At 51.5% G+C, this 23,363-nt stretch overlaps 1 protein-coding gene across 1 annotated transcript in view; it reads left to right on the forward strand.

Moving 5' to 3' along the window:
- LOC119957008 overlaps positions 1-23,363 on the forward strand; it is a 142,719-nt gene that overhangs the window by 28,178 nt on the left and 91,178 nt on the right. Inside the window, 3 exon segments of the mRNA XM_038784591.1 lie at positions 13,744-13,834; positions 16,713-20,485; positions 21,513-21,854. Coding sequence (XP_038640519.1) covers positions 13,744-13,834; positions 16,713-20,485; positions 21,513-21,854 — 4,206 coding nt within the window.

Raw genomic sequence — 23,363 nt, forward strand, 5'->3', positions numbered from 1 at the left:
CCAGTTAAGGTTAGCAATTGGTTCTCGTGCTTTAAAATTACAGCTATTATGCCTCTGCTCCGAAAGGAAATGGAAAGGCTTGCGCTTCTATTGGGCCTGGTCCCCCGGGGCTTCCCAACCCACTTTGCAGCCAACAAGATATTTCAGGAATGGAATCACTGTGGTTCCCAAGAGCATAAGACAAGCAGCAGCCCATCTCCGTGGGCAACAAGCTCCCAATACATAGAATCCCTAAAATGTAGGAGGTAGGAGGCCATTCAGCCCATCGAGTCTGCACCCACTCTCCGAAAGAGCAGCCTACCCCCCTGCCCACTCCCCCGCCTTATCCCTGTAACCCCATAACCTGCCCACCTTTGGACACCAAGGGACTATTTGGCCTGGCCAATCCACCTAACCTGGACATCTTTGGACTGTGGGAGGAAACCGGAGCACCCGGAGGAAGCCCACGCAGACACGGGGAGGCAGCCGTGCCAACCCACTGTGCCACCGTGCCACCCAAGAACACCCGACACATAAAGTAGGAGCAGAGAGCCAACCGCGGGATCTTTTGCATCCGTCTGGTCGGGGGGGGGGGGGGGGGGGGGGGGGGGGGGGGCGAAGGGGGGCGAGTGCTTGGTTAATGCCCCAACTTGAAGCCGGTGCCTCCAAAACTGCAGCCCCCCCCCCGGCCCCCCGGTACCGAGCTGGATTACACAGGATCAAAGGCAGCATGTCCACATTTACGGCTCTGTTGCCTTGACAGAATCCCACAGACCAGAGGGATCCTGTAGCCTAGTGCCCTGAGGCACCGTAAAATATAGAGAGCCCATTAGTCAACACTCGAGTGCCGTGACCTTGGCATGCGGTACGCATTATCTGTAAGTCCCTCAGTGACTTTAAGTTGCACGCGTATCGGTGCTTAAGTCTGAGCTGAAAGTGGTTGGAGAGGGTCTGCGGGTGGGTGAGGGCGGGGGTGTTTATACGTGGCATTTACCCTGCCAGTTAACCCGTTGGAGGGAGGATGCCGTCTTGGGTTGCGACTTCACTCCTGGTGCATTGAAATCGGACCGCGCCGGGTTTAGAAGCCGTACTAATTGAACAGGTCCGTCCCGGCCTTGCTGGCCACAGTCACCTCACACGGCAGAGCAGGAGTCAAGCGAAGAGGATGCCCCCCTGTGGGACAAGGCAGCTTAGTTTTCTTGTGAAGAGACGAGGCAGAGCAGCTGAGCTGTGCAGGTTGAACAGAGCCTCCAGTCATTGCCGTTCCTTAAGGGACCCAGTGCTGAGGGATTTGAGAGCAGCAGAAATATTGTGAAAACAGTACTGGGTGCATGCAAACAGTGAATATTTTACACTCCACTGTAAATAAATCTTCCTCACTTCTCTACACCTAACCAGCCCTAAGAGGATTCCTTTTATTGCATTTGCAATGGCTGGAGTTGGAAATGAGCTACAAGAGATTCCTCTACACAAGTGACCCCTGAATTTCTTTTTCTGTCTGTCCAGGTCGGACATGTGTGTATCTCTGGGATTAAAGACAGAGGGAATGGCTGGAAAGAAAAGTGCATTTATTTGGCATCTTTTAGTCCCTTATTTTTCTACAAGTAGTGTCTCGACACTCACACGAGAGAGCAAAGAGGGTTGCTACCTTGAAATGAAAATTGCTTATTGTCACAAGTAGGCTTCAATGAAGTTACTGTGAAAAGCCCCTAGTCGCCACATTCCGGCGCCTGTTCGGGGAGGCTGGTACAGGAATTGAACCGTGCTGCTGGCCTGCCTTGGTCTGCTTTCAAAGCCAGCGATTTAGCCCTGTGACAAACCAGCCCCTTAACGTGCCGTTGATAGGACGGCTCCTCTGACAGTGCGACACTCCCTCAGTACTGTCTAAATAATAATCTTTGTTGATGTCACAAGTCGGCTTACATTAACACTGCAATGAAGTTACTGTGAAAAGCCCCCAGTCGCCACACTCCGGCGCCTGTTCGGGTACATAGAGGGAGAATTCAGAATGTCCAATTCACCTAACAAGCACGTCTTTCGGGACTTGTGGGAGGAAACCGGAGAGCCTGGAGGAAACCCACGCAGACACGGGGAGAATGTGTAGACTCCGCACAGACAGTGACCCAAGCTGGGAATCGAACCTGGGACCCTGACGCTGTGAAGCAACAGTGCTAACCACTGTGTTACCGTGCCGCCCAATGATATCGCCCCAAGCTCTGGAGCGGGATTTGAATCCACAACCTTCCTGACTCGGGCAGAGGTGTTACTCAGTGAGTCCCTGCCTGACACCTCAGGCAGCACGGTAGCATTGTGGATAGCACAATGGCTTCACAGCTCCAGGGTCCCAGGTTCGATTCCGGCTTGGGTCACTGTCTGTGCGGAGTCTGCACATCCTCCCCGTGTGTGCGTGGGTTTCCTCCGGGTGCTCCGGTTTCCTCCCACAGTCCAAAGATGTGCAGGTTTAGGTGGATTGGCCATGATAAATTGCCCTTAGTGTCCAAAATTGCCCTTGGTGTTGGGTGGGGTTACTGGGTTATTGGGATAGGTTGGAGGTGTGGAACTTGGGTAGGGTGCTCTTTCCAAGAGCTGGTGCAGACTCGATGGGCCAAATGGCCTCCTTCTCCACTGTAAATTCTATGATCTATGACCTCAGTCAGACTGAAGGAAGAGAATTGGTGGCAAGCGGAAGGGAATGGTTGGAAGCACGCGGGACACCAAAGAGGAGAAGACCGCATACGGCAATGAGGGGGAGGGGGGCAAGGAGGCACAGAAATATTCCTGTGGGCCAGAGGTGGGAAATCAGGCGGAGCCTGATCTCTCCCTCCCCTCCCACCCATGTCTGCACAATCGGGAACCTTCCCTAACTCGGGCAGTGCAACCAATTGTCGACCTGGCTGAGAGCAGCTACCTCTAGGCAGACAGCGTATTAAACGGGGCACCTTCCTGACAGAGCCCACCTTTAGCTTTAAAAACTGACTGAATAATTGAAATAGGTTTGGAGCTGGGAGACTCTGAAAATAATTTTTTTTAAAGTCCTTGGACTTTTATACAGCCTTTCACAACCTGAGGACATCCTAAAGTGTTTGACAGTCAATGAAGCACATTAAAAAAAATTTCGAGTACCCAATTATTTATTTTTTCTCCAATTAAGGGGCAATATAGCGTGGCCAATCCACCTACCCTGCACATCTTTGGGTTGTGGGGGTGAAATCCACGCAGACACGGGGAGAATGTGCAAACTCCACACGGACAGTGACCCAAGGCCGGGATTCGAACCCGGGTCCTCAGCGCCGCAGTCCCAGTGCTATCCACTGCACCACACGCCACCCTAATGAAGCACTTTTGAAGTTAGTCATTGTCCTTAGGCCCAACCAGCACCAGTTGCTTCCTTGCTGAACTTCCCTCCATCACAAGGTCAGGAATGGGGATTTTTGTGGATGCACAATGTTCAACGCACCCCACCCCCTCATAACAGTCGGCAGTAACCAATTCTCCCAAATGCAGAATAAACAAACCCCAATTCTTGTGGAACCTGACACTTGTCTTTCACCCCACCCCCATCTCAGGGATAATTTCACCTTCTCCAGGGCTAAATGCTCCAACAGATCCCCCCCCCCCCCCCCCCCCCCCCCCCCCCCCCCCCCCGCCACGCCAAGGCACAGGGTGGAGAAACTGACCCCCACCCCAACAGGACCCGCCTGCGAACGATCATCGAGGCGAAGGCTAAAACATCCGCCTCCACCCCTATCTACAACTCCAGCCAGTCCGACACCCCGACTATGGCCCCCAGGGGACCGGGCTCCATATTCACGTTCAAAATCGGCGAGGTGGTACTGGAAACTGACCTCCAGATCTTTCCAATTTCGGGAAGGACCAGAACATATGCACGTGATCAGCAGGACCCGTCCCACACCGCTCACAGATGTCCTCTACCCCCTCAAGCAGCTGGCTCGTCCTCAACTTTGTCAGCTGCGCCCTGTGCACCACCTTCAGCTGTATCAGCCCCAGCTTCGCACTCGAGGTCAAGGCATTCGCCCTCCGCAGCACCTCACACAACAGTTCTCCTCTAATGCCACCCCCAACTCTTCCTCCCACTTAGCTTTAATCCCTCCATGGACTCCTTATCCTCATGCAAAATAACAAGAGAGGATCTCACCATCACTCCTTGACATTCAATGGCATTACCATCACTGAATTCCCCCTATCAACATCCAGGGGTTACCATTGATCAGAAACTGAACTAGACTAACCATATTAATACTGTGGCTACCAGAGCAGGTCAAAGGCTAGGAATCCTACGGAAAATAGAACATAGAACATAGAACAGTACAGCACAGAACAGGCCCTTCGGCCCTCGATGTTGTGCCGAGCAATGATCACCCTACTCAAACCCACGTATCCACCCTATACCCGTAACCCAACAACCCCCCCAACCTTACTTATTAGGACTCTACGGGAATTTAGCATGGCCAATCCACCTAACCCGCACATCTTTGGACTGTGGGAGGAAACCGGAGCACCCGGAGGAAACCCACGCACACAGGGGGACGATGTGCAGACTCCACACAGACAGTGACCCAGCCGGGAATCGAACCTGGGACCCTGGAGCTGTGAAGCATTTATGCTAACCACCATGCTACCGTGCTGCCCCCTAACTCACCCCCCTCATCATCATAGAATTTACAGTGCAGAAGGAGGCCATTCGGCCCATCGAGTCTGCACCGGCTCTCGGAAAGAGCACCCTACCCAAGGTCAACACCTCCACCCTATCCCCATAACCCAGTAACCCCACCCAACACTAAGGGCAATTTTGGACATTAAGGGCAATTTATCATGGCCAATCCACCTAACCTGCACATCTTTGGACTGTGGGAGGAAACCGGAGCACCCGGAGGAAACCCACGCACACACGGGGAGGATGTGCAGACTCCGCACAGGCAGTGACCCAAGCCGGGAATCGAACCTGGGACCCTGGAGCTGTGAAGCGATTGTGCTATCCACAATGCTACTGTGCTTCCCTAATTTTGAAACACAATAAAACAGTTATCCCTTAATTTACCCCAACCGTAGTATGCCTTAAGATTCTTAATACTACCTGTGCCGGTGAACTGGATCGAACTGAATCTCGGTCGTCTCAGGGCCTTCGTCTGCGAAGGTGAGTCTCGCACGCTGCTTCCTTCTGCCCCCTGGTCCGCCATGGTGTCTTCTCCGCTGCCTGTGCGTTAGGTCTTCGCTGGGGAGAGTCTCTGGGTGCCTCGTCCTATGACCCTCTTTGTATCCTTCCAGAAACTTCTCTGGCCCTCAGGCAATGAGGTCTCGGGGTGGGGGTTGCACCACCCAATGGAGTTGCCGATTGCAACTCTGCAGGAAACCAGGAACCCACCCCCAGGGGTCCATCTTCAGGTGCATTGTCCGCACGAAACCTTATCCCATATATGGTAGTGGTGGCGCCAGAAAGCCTGGCTTCATCTGGGCAATGCACAACAATCGGGCCATTGACCTGTTATCTTCCAATGTCTTGATTACAGGGCAGGTCCCAGCTGTCTGTCTCTGTCCAGTGTATTTGAAACTTGGCTGTTCGAATTTCCATCTGTGGTTCTGACTGTGGCTTTAACTTAAAGTGTCCAATTCTGATTCGAGCCTAAAATCCAGGCCGTTGGCCATTTTACCACAACATACACAACCGTAAACATTCAGTGCACCACCCAGTGGAAGCCGTGTGTACCATCTCCAAGATGCACTGCGGGAACCCGCCAAGGTTCCTTCAGCAGCCACTTCCAAACCTGAATCCCAGGTCCCGGTTGAGGCCGCACTCATGTGTGCTGAACTTGGCTATAAGTTTCTGCTCGGCGATTCTGCGTTGTCGCTCATCCTGAAGGCCGCCTTGGAGAACTCTTACCCGGAGATCAGAGGCTGAATGCCCTTGACTGCTGAAGTGTTCCCCAACTGGAAGGGAACATTCCTGCCTGGTGATTGTCACGCGATGTCCATTCATCCGTTGTCGCAGCGACTGCATGGTCTCGCCAATGTACCACGCTTCGGGACATCCTTTCCTGCAGCATATGAGGTAGACAACCCTAAACACATTAAAGAAGCCATCCCCTATGAACAAGCCCTCCGTAAGCACAGGATCTGCTCAGACGAGGAGGAGCGTAACAGACATCTACAGACGCTGAAAGATGCCCTCGTACGAACGGGATATGGCGCTCGATTAATCGATTGACAGTTCCAACGCTCCACTGCAAAAAACCGCACCGACCTCCTCAGAAGACAAACACAGGACAAAACCGACAGAGTACCCTTCGTCATCCAGTACTTTCCCGGAGTGGAGAAACTACGACATCTTCTTTGCAGCCTCCAACATGTCATCGATGAAGATGAACATCTTGCCAAGGTCATCCCCACACCCCCACTACTTGCCTTCAAACAACCGCGCAACCTCAAACAAACCATTGTTTGCAGCAAACTACCCAGCCTTCAGAACAATGACCACGACACCACACAACCCTGCCATGGCAATCTCTGCAAGACGTGCCAGATTATCGACATGGATACCACCATTACATGTGAGAACACCACCCGCCAGGTACACGGTACATACTTGTGCGACTTGGCCAATGTTGTCTACCTCATACGCTGCAGGGAAGGATGTCCCGAAGCGTGGTACATTGGCGAGACCATGCAGACGCTGCAACAATGAATGAACGGACATCGCGCGACAATCGCCAGGCAGGAATGTTCCCTTCCAGTCGGGGAACACTTCAGCAGTCAAGGGCATTCAGCCTCTGAACTCCGGGTAAGCGTTCTCCAAGGCGGCCTTCAGGACGCGAGACAACGCAGAATCGCCGAGCAGAAACTTATAGCCAAGTTCCGCACGCATGAGTGCGGCCTCAACCGGGACCTGGGATTCATGTCACATTACATTAATCCCCCACCATCTGGCCTGGGCTTGCGAAATCCTACCAACTGTCCTGGCTTGAGACAATTCACACCTCTTTAACCTGGGGTTACCCCTATCTCTGGATCTGTAAAGATTCAATTACCTGCAAATGCTTGCATTCTAAGTATTGTCTGGCATCTTTGAATTTGTCTATATATATGCTTTTGGAACATACCTCTCCATTCAGCTGAGGAAGGAGCAGTGCTCCGAAAGCTAGTGTTTGAAACAAACATGTTGGACTTTAACCTGGTGTTGTAAGACTTCTTACTGTGCTCACCCCAGTCCAACGCCGGCATCTCCACATCATCGAGTATAGACCAAGAATCCTCAACCACTCCTCATATGACTAGTCCTTCATTCCAGGGTTCATTCTTGTGAACCTTCTCTGGACCCTTCCCAAGGCCAGCACATCCTTCCTTAGAGGCCCAAAACTGCTCACAGTAGTCCAAATGGGATCTGACCAGAGCCTTCGACAGCCTCAGAAGTACATCCCAGGTCTTGTATTCCAGCCCTCTCGACATGAATGCAAACATTGCATTTGCCTTCCCAACTGCCGACTGAACCTGCACGTTAACCTGAAGAGAACCTTGAACCAGGATTCCCAAGTCCCTTTGTGCTTCTGATTTCCGAAGCCTTTTCCCATTTAGAAAAATGGGGGCGGCATGCGGCGCAGTGGTTAGCACTGGGACTGCGACGCTGAGGACCCAGGTTCGAATCCCGGCCCTGGGTCACTGTCCGTGTGGAATTTGCACATTCTCCCCATGTCTGCGTGGGTTTCACCCCCACAACCCAAAGATGTGATGGTTAGGTGGATTGGCCACGCTAAATTTCCCCTTAATTGGATAAAAAATAATTGGCTACTCTAAATTTATTTTAAAAAAAGAAAATAGCCTGTGCCTCTATCATTCCTACCAAAGTGCATAACCTCACAATTTTCCACATTGTATTCCATCTGCCTCCCCTTTGCCCTCTCTCCTAGCCTGTCCAGGTCCTTCTGCAACCACCCCATTTCCTCAACACAGCCTGTCCCTCTACATATCTTTGTATCATCTGCAAACTTAGCAAAAATATCCTCAGTTCCTTCTTCCACATCATTAATGTATATCGTGAATAGCTGTGGTCCCAACACTGAGCCCTGTGGAACATCACCAGTCACCCACTGCCATCCTGAAAAGGACCGCTTTATCCCCACCCCCTGCCAGTCAGCCAACCTTCCATCCATGCCAGTATCTTGCCCTTAACACCATGGGCTCTTATCTTATTTCGCAGCCTCCTGCATGGCACCTTGTCAAAGGCCTTCTCGAAATCCAAATAGAGCAAGTCCATTTCTCCTTTCTCTAACTTCGTTGTTACCTCCTCAAAGAACTCTGGCAGATTTGTGAGACATAAGAACATAAAGAGCATAAGAACTAGGAGGAGGAGTAGGCCATCTGGCCCCTGGAGCCTGCTCTGCCATTCAATGGGATCATGGCTGATCTTTTGTGGACTTTCCGGCCCGAACACCATAACCCTTAATCCCTTTATTCTTCAAAAAACTATCTATCTTTGTCTTAAAAACATTGAATGAAGGAGCCTCAACTGCTTCACCGGGCAAGGAATTCCATAGATTCACAACCCTTTGGGTGAAGAAGTTCCCCCTAAACTCAGTCCTAAATCTACTTCCACTTATTTTGAGGCTTTGCCCCCTAATTCTGCTTTCACCCGCCAGTGGAAACAACCTGCCCACATCTATCCTATCTATTCCCTTCATAATTTTATATGTTTCTATAAGATCCCCCCGAAGTTTTCTAAATTCCGACGAATACAGTCCCAGTCTACTCAACCTCCCCTCGTAATCCAACCCCTTCAGCTCTGGGATTAACCTAGTGAATCTCCTCTGCACACCCTCCAGCGCCAGTACGTCTTTTCTCAGGTAAGGAGACCAAAACTGAACACAATACTCCAGGTGTGGCCTCACTAACACCTTATACTATTGCAGCATAACCTCCCTAGTCTTAAACTCCATCCCCTAGCAATGGAGGACAAAATTCCATTTGGCTTCTTAATCATCTGTTGCACCTGTAAACCAACTTTTTGCGACTCATGCACTAGCACACCCAGGTCTCTCTGCACAGCGGCATGTTTTAATATTTTATCATTTAAATAATAATCCCTTTTGCTGTTATTCCTACCAAAATGGATAACCTCACATTTGTCAACATTGTATTCCATCTGCCAGACCCTAGCCCATTCACTTAACCTATCCAAATCCCTCTGCAGACTTCCAGTATCCTCTGCACTTTTTGCTTTACCACTCATCTTAGGTCTGCAAACTTGGACACATTGCCCTTAGTCCCCAACTCCAAATCATCTATGTAAATTGTGAACAATTGTGGGCCCAATACTGATCCCTGAGGGACACCACTAGCTACTGATTACCAACTAGAGAAACACCCATTAATCCGACTCTTTGCTTTCTATTATTTAACCAATCCTCTATCCATGCAACTACTTTACCCTTAATGCCATGCATCTTTATCTTATGCAGCAACCTTTTGTGTGGCACCTTATCAAAGGCTTTCTGGAAATCCAGATATACCACATCCATTGGCTCCCCGTTATCTACCGCACTGGTAATGTCCTCAAAAAATTCCACTAAATTAGTTAGGCACGACCTGCCCTTTATGAACTCATGCTGCGTCTGCCCAATGGGACAACTTCCATCCAGATGCCTTGCTATTTCTTCCTCGATGATAGATTCCAGCATCTTCCCTACTACCAAAGTTAAGCTCACTGGCCTATAATTACCCACTTTCTGCCTACCTCCTTTTTTAAACAGTGGTGTCACGTTTGCTAATTTCCAATCTGCCGGGATCACCCCAGAGTCCAGTGAATTTTGGTAAATTATCACTATGACATTTGCAATTTCTCTAGCCATCTCTTTTAGTACTCTGGGATGCATTCCATCAGGGCCAGGAGACTTGTCTACCTTTAGCCCCATTAGCTTGCCCATCACTTCATGGGGCTGGTTTAGCACACTGGGCTAAATCGCTGGCTTTTAAAGCAGACCAAGGCAGTCCAGCAGCTCGGTTCCATTCCTGTACCAGCCTCCCCGAACAGATGCCAGAATGTGGCGACTAGGGGCTTTTCACAGTAACTTAATTGAAGCCTACTGGTGACAATAAGCGATTTTCATTTCATTTTCACTACCTCCTTAGTGATAGCAATCATCTCAAGTTCCTCACCTGTCATAGCCTCATTTCTTTCAGTTACTGGCATGTTATTTGTGTCTTCCACTGTGAAGACCGACCCAAAAAACCTGTTCGGTTCCTCATCTCCCATTATTAAATCTCCCTTCTCATCCTCTAAAGGACCAGTATTTACCTTGGCCACTCTATTTTGTTTTATATATTTGTAGGAACTTTTACTATCTGTTTTTATATTCTGAGCAAGTTTACTCTCATAATCTATCTTACTCTTCTTTATAGCTTTTTTAGTAGCTTTCTGTTGCCCCCTAAAGATTTCCCAGTCCTCTAGGCTCCCACTAATCTTTGCCAATTTGTATGCTTTTTCTTTCAATTTGATACTCTCCCTTATTTCCTTAGATATCCACGGTCGGTTTTCCCTCTTTCTACCGTCCTTCCTTTTTGTTGGTATAAACCTTTGCTGAGCACTGTGAAAAAATCGCTTGGAAGGTTCTCCACTGTTCCTCAACTGTTTCACCATAAAGTCTTTGCTCCCAGTCTACCTTAGCTAGCTTTTCTCTCATCCCATTGTAATCTCCTTTGTTTAAGCACAAAACACTAGTATTTGATTTTACCTTCTCACCCTCCATCTGTATTTTAAATTCCACCATATTGTGATCGCTCCTTCCGAGAGGATCCCTAACTATGAGACCATTAATCAATCCTGTCTCATTACACAGGACCAGATCTGGGACCACTTGTTTCCTTGTAGGTTCCATTACATACTGTTCTAGGAAACTATCGCGGATACATTCTATAAACTCCTCCTCAAGGCTGCCTTGACCGACCTGGTTAAACCAATCGACATGTAGATTAAAATCCCCCATGATAACTGCTGTACCACTTCTACATAAATCCGTTATTTCTTTGTTTATTGACTACCCCACCATAACGTTACTATTTGGTGGCCTATAAACTACTACTATCAGTGACTTTTTCACCTTACTATTCCTGATTTCCACCCAAATGGATTCAACCTTATCCTCCATAGCACCGATGTCATCCCTTACTTGCCCGGATGTCATCCTTAAATAAGAGCTAAACCACCTCCATTACCATCCACTCTGTCCTTCCATATAGTTTGATACCTTTGGATATTTAACTCCCAGTCATGACCATCCTTTAACCATGTTTCAGCAATGGCCACTAAATCATAGTCCTCCCCTGATCCTCATAGTCCTCATGACCTCCCCTTGACGAAGCTGTGCTGACTCAGTCCTATTTTATCATGCACGTCCAAGTGCTCCGCAATCTCATCCTTAATAATTGACTCTAAAATCCTACCAACAACCAAAGTCTGGTTCACTGGCCTATAATTTCCTGTCTTCTGCCTCCCTCCCTTCTTAAACAGGGGTGTTACATTAGGCATTTTTCTATCTTCTGTGACCCTCCCTCCCTCCAGTGATTCCTGAAGGATCACCTCACCAATGCCTCCACAATCTCCTCAGCTATCTCCTTCAGAACCCTGGGGTATAGTCCATCCAATCTGGGTGATTAATCCGCTTTTAGACCTTTCAGTTTCCCCAGAACCTTCTCCTTAGTGATGGCCACTACACTCACCTCTGCCCCCTGACACTTGAAGTTCTGCTATGCCACTGGTGTCTTCCACTGAGAAGACAGTATCTATTCAGTTCCTCTGCCATTTCTTTGTTTCTTATTACTACTTCTCCAGCTTCATTTTCCAGTGGTTAAATGTCCATTCTTGCCTCTCTCTTACCTTTCATATACCGCGAAAACTCTTTCTATCTTCTTTTGTATTACTAGCTAGCTAACAGACGTATTTCGTCTTCTCCTCTCTTATTGCTCTTTCAGTTGCCCTCTGCTCGCTTTTAAAGGCTTCCAAATCCTCTGGCTTCCCACTAACCCTCGCCAATTTGTATGTTTTTCTCTTTAGCTTTTATGCTGTCCTTGACTTCCCTTGTCAGCCGCGGATGCCTTGTCCTCCCCCTAGCATGTTTCCTCCTCCTTGGGATGAATTTCTTTTTTAAAATAAATTTTGGAGTACCCAATTTTTTTTTCCAATTAAGGGGGCAATTTAGCGTGGCCAATCCACCTAGCCTGCACATCTTGGGGTTGTGGGGGCGAAACCCACGCAGACACGGACAGAATGTGCAAACTCCACACAGGCAGTGACCCAGAGCCGGGATTCGAACCCTGGTCCTCAGCGCCGTGAGGTAGCAATGCTAACCACTGTGCCACCCGCCCTCTTGTGATGAATTTCTGTTGTGCATCCCGAATAACCCCCAAATCTCCTGCCATTGCTGTTCAACTGTCTTCCCTGCTGGGCTCCTTCTCCAATCAACTCTGGCCAGCTCCTCCCTCATGTCTTTGTAGTTACCGTTTCTTCACTGCCGCTGGGCTAAACTCCCTCCCTAACAGCACCGTGGTTGTACCTACACCACATGGACTGCAGCGGTTCAAGAAGGCTCGCCACTACCTTCTCGAGGGGCAATTAGGGATGGGCAATAAATGCGCCGCGTCCCTCATCCCGTGAAATAATTTTATTTATTTTTTGTTTGTAAATTTAGAGTACCCAATTCATTTTTTTCCCCAATTAAGAGACAATTTAGCGTGGCCAATCCGCCTACCCTGCACATCTTTGGGTTGTGGGGGCGAAACCCACGGGGAGAATGTGCAAACTCCACACGGACAGTGACCCAGGGCTGGGACCTCGGCGCCGTGAGACCGCAGGGCCAACCCACTGCGCCACCGAGCTGCCTTCCGTGAAATAATTTTTTAAAATGACATGAAAATATGGGCTGTCGAGTGGGAGGAAGCTCATGTGGGAACATAAACCAGCATGGGCCAGTAGGGCAGAGTGGGCTGTTGCTGCACCATTCACTCTATGCAAAGCTAGCTTTCCATCTCCTCTAAGTCGCACCAAATCCCATCAGCCCCGTGCTCAACTGTCCAACATCAGCTCTGATCAGTTCCTCTGGTTTAATGCTCCCGTCCTTGTTCTTAAATCTCTTCATGACCTTGACCGTTCCCATCTCTGTGGCCTCCACCCAGAACCTCCAATTCCACCAGGACGCTCCGTTGTTCTGTCACTCTTTGCCGTGTACTTTAGGTCCCGGGATCTGGAATTCCCTCGGCAAACCCACGCTAGCAGCAAGAGCGCAACATTCCGCACTTGAGTCTGAGGCGGGGAATAAGCATTTATATGGACTGAATTGGACTGGGGGGGGGAGAAAAAAACCAGACAGGCTGCCAAAGTTTTCTGCCTTGCACCCATCAGGACAGATGCAACAATACCAAATTTCAAAGGGAGCAACAGTTTATGCTGCATGAGGAAAGGGTGCCGATTGGCTGCCAAGTCGACCCTGTGCGAGGCATTGCCATGAAGAATGCACCAAGGGAGCTAATGCTCCCTCCCCACTTTTGTTTTGTTTCAAAAAGACACAATCCCTGGGCGTGTTCCTTTCGCCTCGACCGATCAGCTAACCTGTATCCTTTTCTCACGCAGTATGAATTGTTGCTCGTTCTGGCATTCTTGCATCGGGTCCTGGTGAGTGCAAGACGAAAAGCTTTGACGGGATGTCTCTTTTTCTTTCGGCAATACTGTGCTACCAAACGATTATTTAATTTAATTTCTTCCAGAAGAAATGAAGCAATATCCGGACTACTGTGAACCAGCGCCTGTGTGCTACCATCAGTACCTCAACACCTCGGAGGACAAAGAACCTAGTCAGTAAGTGCTAATTAAGTAGAGAACTTCCTTGGCTTGCTTTCCTTAGTTGGTGCCAGTATCAGTGAATATATTCCCTTGTGGTGCAATGTCACAAACGCTGGGCGTTGTGCAGACTGGTCTGATGTGTCTGTACAGGTAACATTCGGGTTGAGAGATCCCCTTGGCTGGGTGGGTAAATCCCAAGTGCGATTTTATTCCTCTTTGTTGGCTCTGGGGCTATTGCTGCCCCCGGGGGGGGAGAATAGAGTTGTAGGGGCAGGGAGGGGAATGGAGGAATGGGGAGCAGTGGGGCCAAGTGTTCTGTTGCGATGCTGCAACCATCATGGGGCGGACCACCTGGACAGTTTGGCCTTTACCTGCCCGTTGTGCGTCAGCTTCAGTAGAAAGGCCGACTTGGTGCCCTGGGGTGCCGGCCCCTCCAAGATCAACCTGGAGTCTCCGCGATTTGAAGATCAATCTTCAGGACACTGGAGAAAAATCATCGGGGCGTTAAAAAAAACATTTTGTTTCTCATTTCCTTTCAACATTTTCTTTTATCAGGTTTAAAAATATTGAAAATGTCGGGGGGGGGGGGGGGGGGGGGGGGGGGGGGTCTGTTTGGATGACCGTCCAGCATCATCCAATTGGACAATGAGTCTTTCTGCTTTCCAATTGGTGTTGGAGGGCCGTGCATCACAAGGATGGGTGTGTTGCCCGATTAATGGCTGGTACGCGAGGGAAAGTTGTGTGATGGAGCCTCCAGATTAATTTACAGTTGGAAAACCCTGCATGGGGCAAGGGAAGTGTAAAGTCCCACTGCTTTATCCATTGAGTGGAGAGAATATGGAACCCACGCCCAGTTGAAGCACTTGACTTCTTTTTTTTATTCTAAATTTAGAGTACCCAATTCATTTTTTCCAATTAAGGGGCAATTTAGCATGGCCAATCCACGGATCCTGCACATCTTTGGGTTGTGGGGGCGAAACCCACGCAAACTGCCGTGAGACCGCAGTGCTAACCACTGCACCAGACCTCTTTTTTTTTAAAGAGGAAGACGGATGAACACATGAGGGAGTGAGGAATAGGATGTGCCGATGGGTTGATGTGAAGTAAGTTGGGAGGAGGCCCGTGTGGAGTATAAACACCAGCTTGGGCCTGTTTGGGCCGAATGGACTGTTTCTGTGCTTTGGGACTCCGGCGGCGGCCCCGCCCTTTCGGCTTTGCCAGCAGTCGGCAAACTCGGATGAGTAAAGGCCTGCCCGCTATCCGGCCAGATTGACTGGCTGACTGGTCAAAAGTGGGAGGATTGTGGGAGCGATCCCCAACAGTCAGTGGGGGTGGGGTGGGGTGCGGAATCTGGGGGTTGGTGGCCTCGGGAATGCTCCCAGTGACTGATGCAGTGGAGCCCAGATTGGTGTGGACAGCCAGGCTGGCATTTGAGCCCCTGATCTCCCCTCTTTGAGCAAAGTTGGCCCCGTTCATAGGCTAGCACTGGCAGTCATTAATCCCACTAGTTATTGATCCTATCAAGGAGCATCGTGAGGACAGAGAGCAGGACAGTGGAGTCATCACAATGTGTTCATTCACTGCCGCATGTTGAGTTTAGGAGCTGAGTTTTGGCTTTGAGGACAGATGATAGGATGTCTCCGAGTGTTGAACCTGCCCCTACCCCCTCGTTGGAATTTTTGTTTTCTTTGGTGGTGGTGGGGGGGGGGGGGGGGGGAGATCCTCTTGATTCGGATGGAGACAGGTCCCCTGTCCAATTGAGGGCGGCAGGTGGGCTCCAGAAGCTGGAGGGTCAGTCAAAGGTCTTCCAACTTCCGGTGCGCGCCCGAGTACAGTAAAAGATCAGAAGAGCGGCTGAAACGAGAATTGAAAATTGAAAAATTGAAATTGAAAAATTGTCACAAGTAGGCTTCAAATGAAGTTACTGTGAGAAGCCCCTAGTCTCCACATTCCGGCCCCTGTTCGGGGAGGCTGATACGGGAATCAAACCGTGCTGCTGGCCTGCCTTGGTCTGCTTTCAAAGCCAGCGATTTAGCCCTGTGCTAAACAGCCCCTTGGCCATTAAGACAAAATCCTTAAAAGATTTTCATTTTCAAATGGTCAGGCCACCACAGTTGGGTGACGGTGGGTGGGTGGCCCGGGGGGGGGGGGGGGGGGGGGGGGGGGGGGGGATCGCATAGAGGGTTGTCTAGGCAGGACGGCCTGTGGCTGAACCCACCCCAGCCAAAATGGCCAATGGAGGGAATGAGAAGGGCGGAGGGGGGGGGGGGGGGGGGGGGGGTTGGGAAACTGGCATGTGTCGGCTGGTTCCAGTATTTTCGGTTCCACGTCCGACTCCGTTGCTACCTTGGTGGGGCCTGAAAGTCCCGTGCCCACCCATCTTTTCTCACAGCGGGTAGAGGCTGGTGATACACGGCTAGGCCTCAGCACCCAGTGCGCCCCTGCCCCCAGAAAAGCCCATTCGCAGATCAACGGTCTGTACGCGACACGTCAATGGGCTGCGAGCAGAAACGTTGCTCTGATCGAGTTCAGGACCCAATAACCATGACCTCTCTCCCTGGCTCACGCCTCAGCTGCCCAAGACCTGAAGTTTGGCTTTGTCTCCAAATAACCTCCGAATGTCACATAACGCATGCAGTTGATGGAGGAGGGGGGGGTTTTCGATTTGAATCTGGAGTCTGGATTGTGTCGCACATTATGGTGGAATAGAGGTGGAGCCCTTTTGCCTGTAACAATGGGCCTTGCGTGCTTGATGCCTTTGTCTGGTATAAAGTAAGGGGTGGGGGAAAGGTCACAGTCATCAATCACCTTGATGAAGACACATGCACAAAATAAATGAGAGTTGCTGCCTCTCTGGATAATGCTGTCTCAATCTGTGTGTGCCTTTCTGCAGGTCGGGGATGGATGAGTGCTTCAGCGAGCAGCGCGATGGTGGCAGCAACGAACCAACCAATACCTCAGTGACCAATTACACTCTCAGCCTTTGTCAAGCTGCGTCGTGGGACTGCTCGAGCGCAGTAGGCGCAGACTGTGTGGAGAAGCCTCTCCAGCTCCCCGCGACAGCCTCGGAAGAGCGTGGCACGCAAGCTTCGCGGGCTACCTCAGGGCAGTCGAGCGAAAGTCCGCCAAGCCCCAGTGGTGGCGAGGCGCTCGATGCCCCAGTCTCGGGCAGCGCGGAGAGGCACGACCCAACCGACCAGGTGGCCCAGGTAACTGAAAAGGAGGCCGAGGCGATTCAATCAGCAGCCCCTTTGTTTGCTGACAACGCACGATTGCTTGATGATAAAGAGATGCCTCAGGGAAGCAGTCCCAGTCACAGCGGAGAGGCCGCAGACGTGGCTGTGCCGGTACGGACAGGGCTGAATGCCAGCCCTGCGAGGACGGAGGAGGTCGCTGGTGGAGCTGAAGTAACGTCTTCAACTGACGTCCCGAGCCTTGCGTCAGCGCAGACTACAAACTCAGGGGAGCTCTCCGCTCTAACCTCAACCTCAACAGAAACCGCGCGTCAACCGCCGCCAGGGACATTCAGGGCGGGGGACCCGAATACAGCGGAGGGAGGAACGGGAACAAGTCCTGGCCGTGACCCAGAGGGAATGTCAGAGCAGCCCTGTCCAGACAAGAGCGAGGAGGGAGCTGCCTCTGAGGAGTCGGGAGGGTTCACTGGGCACGCCGCTTCCACCAAAGCGTCTGCTCCCGTCGCTGGCAGAGAGCAGGGACAAGGTTTAGAACAAGTGGACGATTGCCCAGAACCGTCAAAAATAGCCAGCGAGTGGTCCCGGCAGCTTTCAGGGAAGGGGAACGAAAATGAGGAGCCATTAGTCAAAAGGGTGGAAGAGTCTACGAGCAAAGAATTGCCGAGAGAATGCAAAGTAATCTCCAAAGAGAACTCGGCGGCTTTCACTGATGTTGCTGGGGAGGATTCAGAAGAAGCCTTTAAGCCAAGGCCAGGCCTCTCTGGTGAACACGACAACGTTAGCAAATACCTGAACGTCGCTAGAGATTACCCAGTCGATTGTGTCAAACCATTGCTGACCCCTGCATCAGGGCTACTGTTGCCCAATGCGTGCGAGGGCGAGAAAGAGATCTGCGTGGCACCCGCTGCCGTGGCAAAAAGGAATCCCGTATCGTTGGGTGAACCGTCTCTATATACCTGCACCAAGTGCAGTGTTTATTTCCAGGATAGGGAGTATTTGCACAGACACATGTTAGATCACTTCGATGGCCAGGCTGAGGAAGGCTTGGTGGGGGGGCTTCGCCCGTTTGCCTGCCACGAGTGTGGCCATGCCTTCTGCGACCCGACCTCCCTTCAGGTGCACCTGAGTCTACACCAGGAGCGCAGGGCGAGCTTCATGGAGGCCATACAGGAGCTGACTGACCCACGAGGCGAGGGCCACGGAGCCAGGCGGCAGGGCTCCTTTGGGACTAACTGGGCGAAGCTGCCAGCGGAGCACTCCAAGGCGCACGTCCAAGCGGCCGCAGCCGAAGTGCTTCAGGAGCACCACTGGCGTTCACACCCGGGTGGGCCGGAGAAGAGCAAGTCCCCGCGTGCCCCCGGTCTCGGAATGCCACCTCAGCCCGCCAAAGCGGACCCGTGGGTGAACAACGAAGGTCCGTCCGCCACGAGAGCCGAAAGTCTCTATAAAGACCACACGAAACTCAGCCAACAACACCTCTATCAGCAGAAAGCAGGGTGCCCTCCGACGAGGCCAGCGCGGCCTTCGGCCAGCCAAGGCGCCGCGGATTCGCATGACCAACCCGATAAGTGTGAGAGCTCCCCGAGGTTCCTGACATCGAGTGCTTTGGGCGAGGGCAAGCCAGAGAGCGCGTCGCTGCCCTCAACCACAAGAGGCCCTTGTCGCTACGAAGGTGACCACCCTCTCCTCTTCCAAGGGAACCTGAAGAACAAAATGGCGCTCGAGGTCCCAGAAGCGGAGAACTCCAAATTAAGAACTCACTCGGTGCTGGGCTCAAAGAAGTGGGTCACGCCACAGAATTCACAGTACAAGCCGTCAGTCGGCCTGCCCGACTTCCCAGGCCTGCCCAACTTGGCCAGAGGTAACACTGGTCCACAAAAGGGGGCAATCAATGCCTCTTGTGGCCTGCAAAAGAGGAATGTGCAGGTGGGTGGAGAACATGGCGCTGGCCGTGGAATTGCCCTGACTTACAGGAAAATAGTAATTGATCACTTCTCATCCAAGATGACCAAAGGTGGATCTCTGCTCCACAGTGACTTCATGAGGTTAAAGACCGACAAAGAGGGAATTGTAGGAAATAAAACCTGCCACATTTCATCGGGTGGTCCAGAGAATCCTGCGCTGAACACCTCAGGGTTGCCAGGGCAGAGACTTCAGATCGGTGATCCTAGAGGTCTTCCTGTTAAGAAAAGAAGGATGTCCACAGAGCCAACTGCTGCCTCCTGCAGACCACGTTCAGTAAGAAAACACACAAACAAGCTACTGGAGGCCATCAACATTCCACCGGATCTTTCAGTTGGCCAACATCAGCAATTAGTGAGGATGACCTCTTTAATATTGCTGGATAAAATGGACCGCCAGTCAGAATGTGACTCTGTCTTGGATGAAAAGGAATTGCTTTCTTCCTTGGGACCCGAGCAGGGCCAATCACAAAGTGAAGCCAGGGAGAGCCAATCACAAAGTGAAGCCAGGGAGAGCCAATCACAAAGTGAAGCTCAGGACAGCCAATCACAAAGTGAAGTTAAGGAGAGCCAATCACAAAGTGAAGTTAAGGAGAGCCAATCACAAAGCGAAGTTAAGGAGAGCCAATCACAAATTGAAGTTAAGGACAGCCAATCACAAAGCGAAGTTAAGGAGAGCCAATCACAAAGTGAAGTTAAGGACAGCCAATCACAAAGTGAAGTTAAGGACAGCCAATCACAAAGCGAAGTTAAGGAGAGCCAATCACAAAGTGAAGCTGAGGACAGCCAATCACAAAGCAAAGCTAAGGACAGCCAATCACAACATGAAGCTGGTGAGATCCATTCACAACCCGAACCCATGGGTAGGCATTCACAACATGACCCCAGGGAAAGCCAGTCTCAACGCGAAACGGTGGCAAGCCAGTCCAAGTGTGAGCCCGTGGGGAGCACCTCGAAATGCGGACCCAGGGAGAACCATTCTCAACACGAGCCAATGACAAGCCAGTCACAGTGCGAACCCAGGGGGAGCATATCGCCACGCGGGCCCAGGAAGAACCATTCTCAACGCAAACCCGTAGCAAGCATGTCTCAACGCGGGCCCAGGGAGAACCATTCTCAACGCAAACCCGTAGCAAGCGGGTCTCAACGCGGGCCCAGGGAGAACCATTCTCTTTGTGAGCCCATCTCTGAAGAAAGGGAATTAGCATCTTCTGCAGAAGCAGGGCTAGACAAAGGCATCTTTTGGGAGGTGCCCAGCGAAGATCTACCAGTAGAGCTGATGAAAAAATCCAAAGACCTCTTGAGCAAGAATCTACTACGCATGTTCCCACTGGAAGAAAGGGAATGTCCTTATTGTCCAGATAAATTCCACACTGGGATAGGCCTGGCCAATCATGTACGAGGGCATCTTAAGCGAGTTGGCATCAGCTACAACACCCGCCATTTCATAAGTGCAGAAGAGGTCACGGCGATTGAAAAGGAGTTCTCATTACAGAAGCTGAAGAGGAAAGGTAAATCTCATTATCATGTTGTACATGGATGTAACTTCTGATGCTGTGCCTTTGCAAAGAAGTGTAAGGTTACTGGGATCTGTGCGGGTGTGGGATTTGGAAAAGATATGGGGCGCGATTCTCCCAAAACGGGAGAAATCGTAAAGCTGCCGTAAAACCCGGGCGGGTTTTACGGCAGCGCGCCCCTTCCCGACCGGGGACCGATTCTGGTCCCCGGTCGGGGCTAGCAGCCCGACGCCGTAGGCTCCGGCAAGACGGGCTTAACGAAAATCGTTAAGCCCGCTTACCGGAGTTAGCGCCGGCTGACGCGTCATATGACGTCAGCCGCGCATGCGCAGTTTGGAAGACTCCAACCCGCGCATGCGCGGGTGACGTCATCGCGTTTTTGCGCGAAACCCGCGCATGCGCGGGCCGGGTTGCCCCTCAGCCGCCCCGCGAATGGATACTGCGGGGCGGCGGAAGGACAAGTAGTGCGCGGGCATCGGGCCCGCTGCCCGCGATCGGTGCCCACCGATCGCGGGCCCATGGCACCCTTGGCACGGCCGTGGTACTGCCGTGCCAATCGGTGCCATGGTTATAAAAAGCGAGTTTGTGACGCTGTTTTTACGAACGGCAAGACCAGGTGTGTTTGCCGTTCGTAAAAACGGCGGAAAGGGCTGGGACTTCGGCCCATCTAACAGCTGAGAATCGCTGCCGGCCGTAAAAAAACGGCGGCAGCGATTCGGGTCGGGACTTCGGCGGGGGGGGGGGGTGGGAGAATAGCGGGAGGGCGGCAAAAATGTCGGGAAGGCCCTCCCGCTATTCTCCGACCCGTCGTGGGGGGCGGAGAATTTCGCCCATTGAGTTGAATGGAAATGTGATGAGGACAGTTCTGCGAGATCTTCGACGCAGGCATGTGTGCAAATTGCTAATGCTTCTTTTAAATTTGATTTGGGAAAGGGAGGCTTTTAAAAAATAAAATGAAACACATTGCGAAACGTTTTATTCCCGTGCGGGTTTCGTTTTGCCGATCTGCTTGCCTCCTCAGCCCTGAAGGTCCGTGGCAGCGCGGTGGAGAGGTGCAACCTGTGCGGCGCCAACTTCGACTCGCGGGCGGGGATGTCGAGCCATGCCCGCGCCCACCTGCGAGAGCTCGGCGTGATGACCTGGAGCGCCACCAGCTCGCCCATCGACCTGCTCAACGAGCTCCTACAGGACCTGGTCCCGTCCAGCGTGACCGACGGACAGTCCATCCCGGACACGGGCCTCCAGGGAGCCCGCGGCTACAGGACGGGAGCGGCGGCAGCAGCAAGGTCTGAGGGGTCGAACCCCCGCCGGCTACTGAAATCGTTTGCGGCTCCAAAGAATTCATCACCTCTGAGAAACAAGGGTGAGTTACGCAGTGAGTACTGTACTTGGGACGAAGAAATTCCATTGCTCACCTGTTCATCTATTGCTAAGAATCCTCTAATGTTCAAAGCTTCATTCCTGATTCTTCCAAGCATATATTTTCTCATTTTTAGCAGCCTGGATTGTACACCTGCGGAAAAATAAGGGCACTTATTCTGAGTTAATGTCTGTTCAGGCATGTTAAGAAAAATATGTCTGTTTTTCTTCCTCTTATTCCATTCTGTTGAACCTGCAACGGTATTGTTACCTGTTGACTCTAGATGCACTGTTCTATTCAATTTCCCCCTCTCCCTTGTGTCCTTGCTGTGCTGAAGTCTTGCGCTCAACAGCACAGACAAACGGGCTGAATGGCCACCTTTTGTTCTGTACCCATTCTATGATTCCATACGGTGAGCCTCGTTGCACTGTTGTTTGTTCTAACTCTCCCTGTCTGTGGACCTCAAGACCGCATAACTCCTCTGCCTCCCCTCAGCCCTCCCCTTCCTCCCCTCAGCCTACCCTTCCTCCCCTCAGCCTCCCCTTCCTCCCCTCAGCCTCCCCTTCCTCCCCTCAGCCTACCCTTCCTCCCCTCAGCCTACCCTTCCTCCCCTCAGCCTACCCTTCCTCCCCTCAGCTTCCCCTTCCTCCCCTCAGCCTCCCCTTCCTCCCCTCAGCCTCCCCTTCCTCCCCTCAGCCTACCCTTCCTCCCCTCAGCCTACCCTTCCTCCCCTCAGCTTCCCCTTCCTCCCCTCAGCCTCCCCTTCCTCCCCTCAGCCTACCCTTCCTCCCCTCAGCCTACCCTTCCTCCCCTCAGCCTCCCCTTCCTCCCCTCAGCCTACCCTTCCTCCCCTCAGCCTCCCCTTCTTCCTCCATCCACAGGCAACTGAAGCCCAAGCTTCAGCTCGTCATTAGCAACCTTCTCTTTCTCACCTTGATGCTTGACCTTGTACTTGGGTTTCTCAGTTGGAAGAAAGCAGGCATGCTCTGGAAGGCCGAGTTTATTTAAGTCAGGTACTTTGGTATCATTCACGAATCGTGTCTGGGAAAGCTCCTGAAAATAAAGCTCTGAATCGTCGGTCGAGCAGGTGTGCCGAAAAGAGATTTGCCGCAGCAAAAATCTGCACCTTCCAGATGTTCTTTCCAAATTCCCAATGGGAATGTGTCCCCACCCATCCAAGGTCAGAGGACGCTCGATACAGTGTGTACATGTGCGAATCCCTCCGAGCTCCTACTTTCTGCAGTAGACTGATTGCCTGTCTTGAGATTGGGAGGCTTTTGTGTATAGGGCCCAGGAGGAAGGATTTGCTTCTCCTGAAGGTGGCCTGTGCTTGTACAATGTACCCTCGTTCAGCAAAGCAACCCAGTTTGGATTGGCCCAGTTTATGAGGTACTCTAAGCCCAACTAGACCGGTGCTTCCAGCCACATGTAAAGGACACAGCGCTGCCCACTAGTCACTGCCTGCCATCTACTCTAAGCCCAACTAGACCGGTGCTTCCAGCCACATGTAAA

The sequence above is a fragment of the Scyliorhinus canicula genome, chromosome 25, assembly GCF_902713615.1.
Source record: "Scyliorhinus canicula chromosome 25, sScyCan1.1, whole genome shotgun sequence".
Lineage (NCBI taxonomy): Eukaryota > Metazoa > Chordata > Chondrichthyes > Carcharhiniformes > Scyliorhinidae > Scyliorhinus > Scyliorhinus canicula.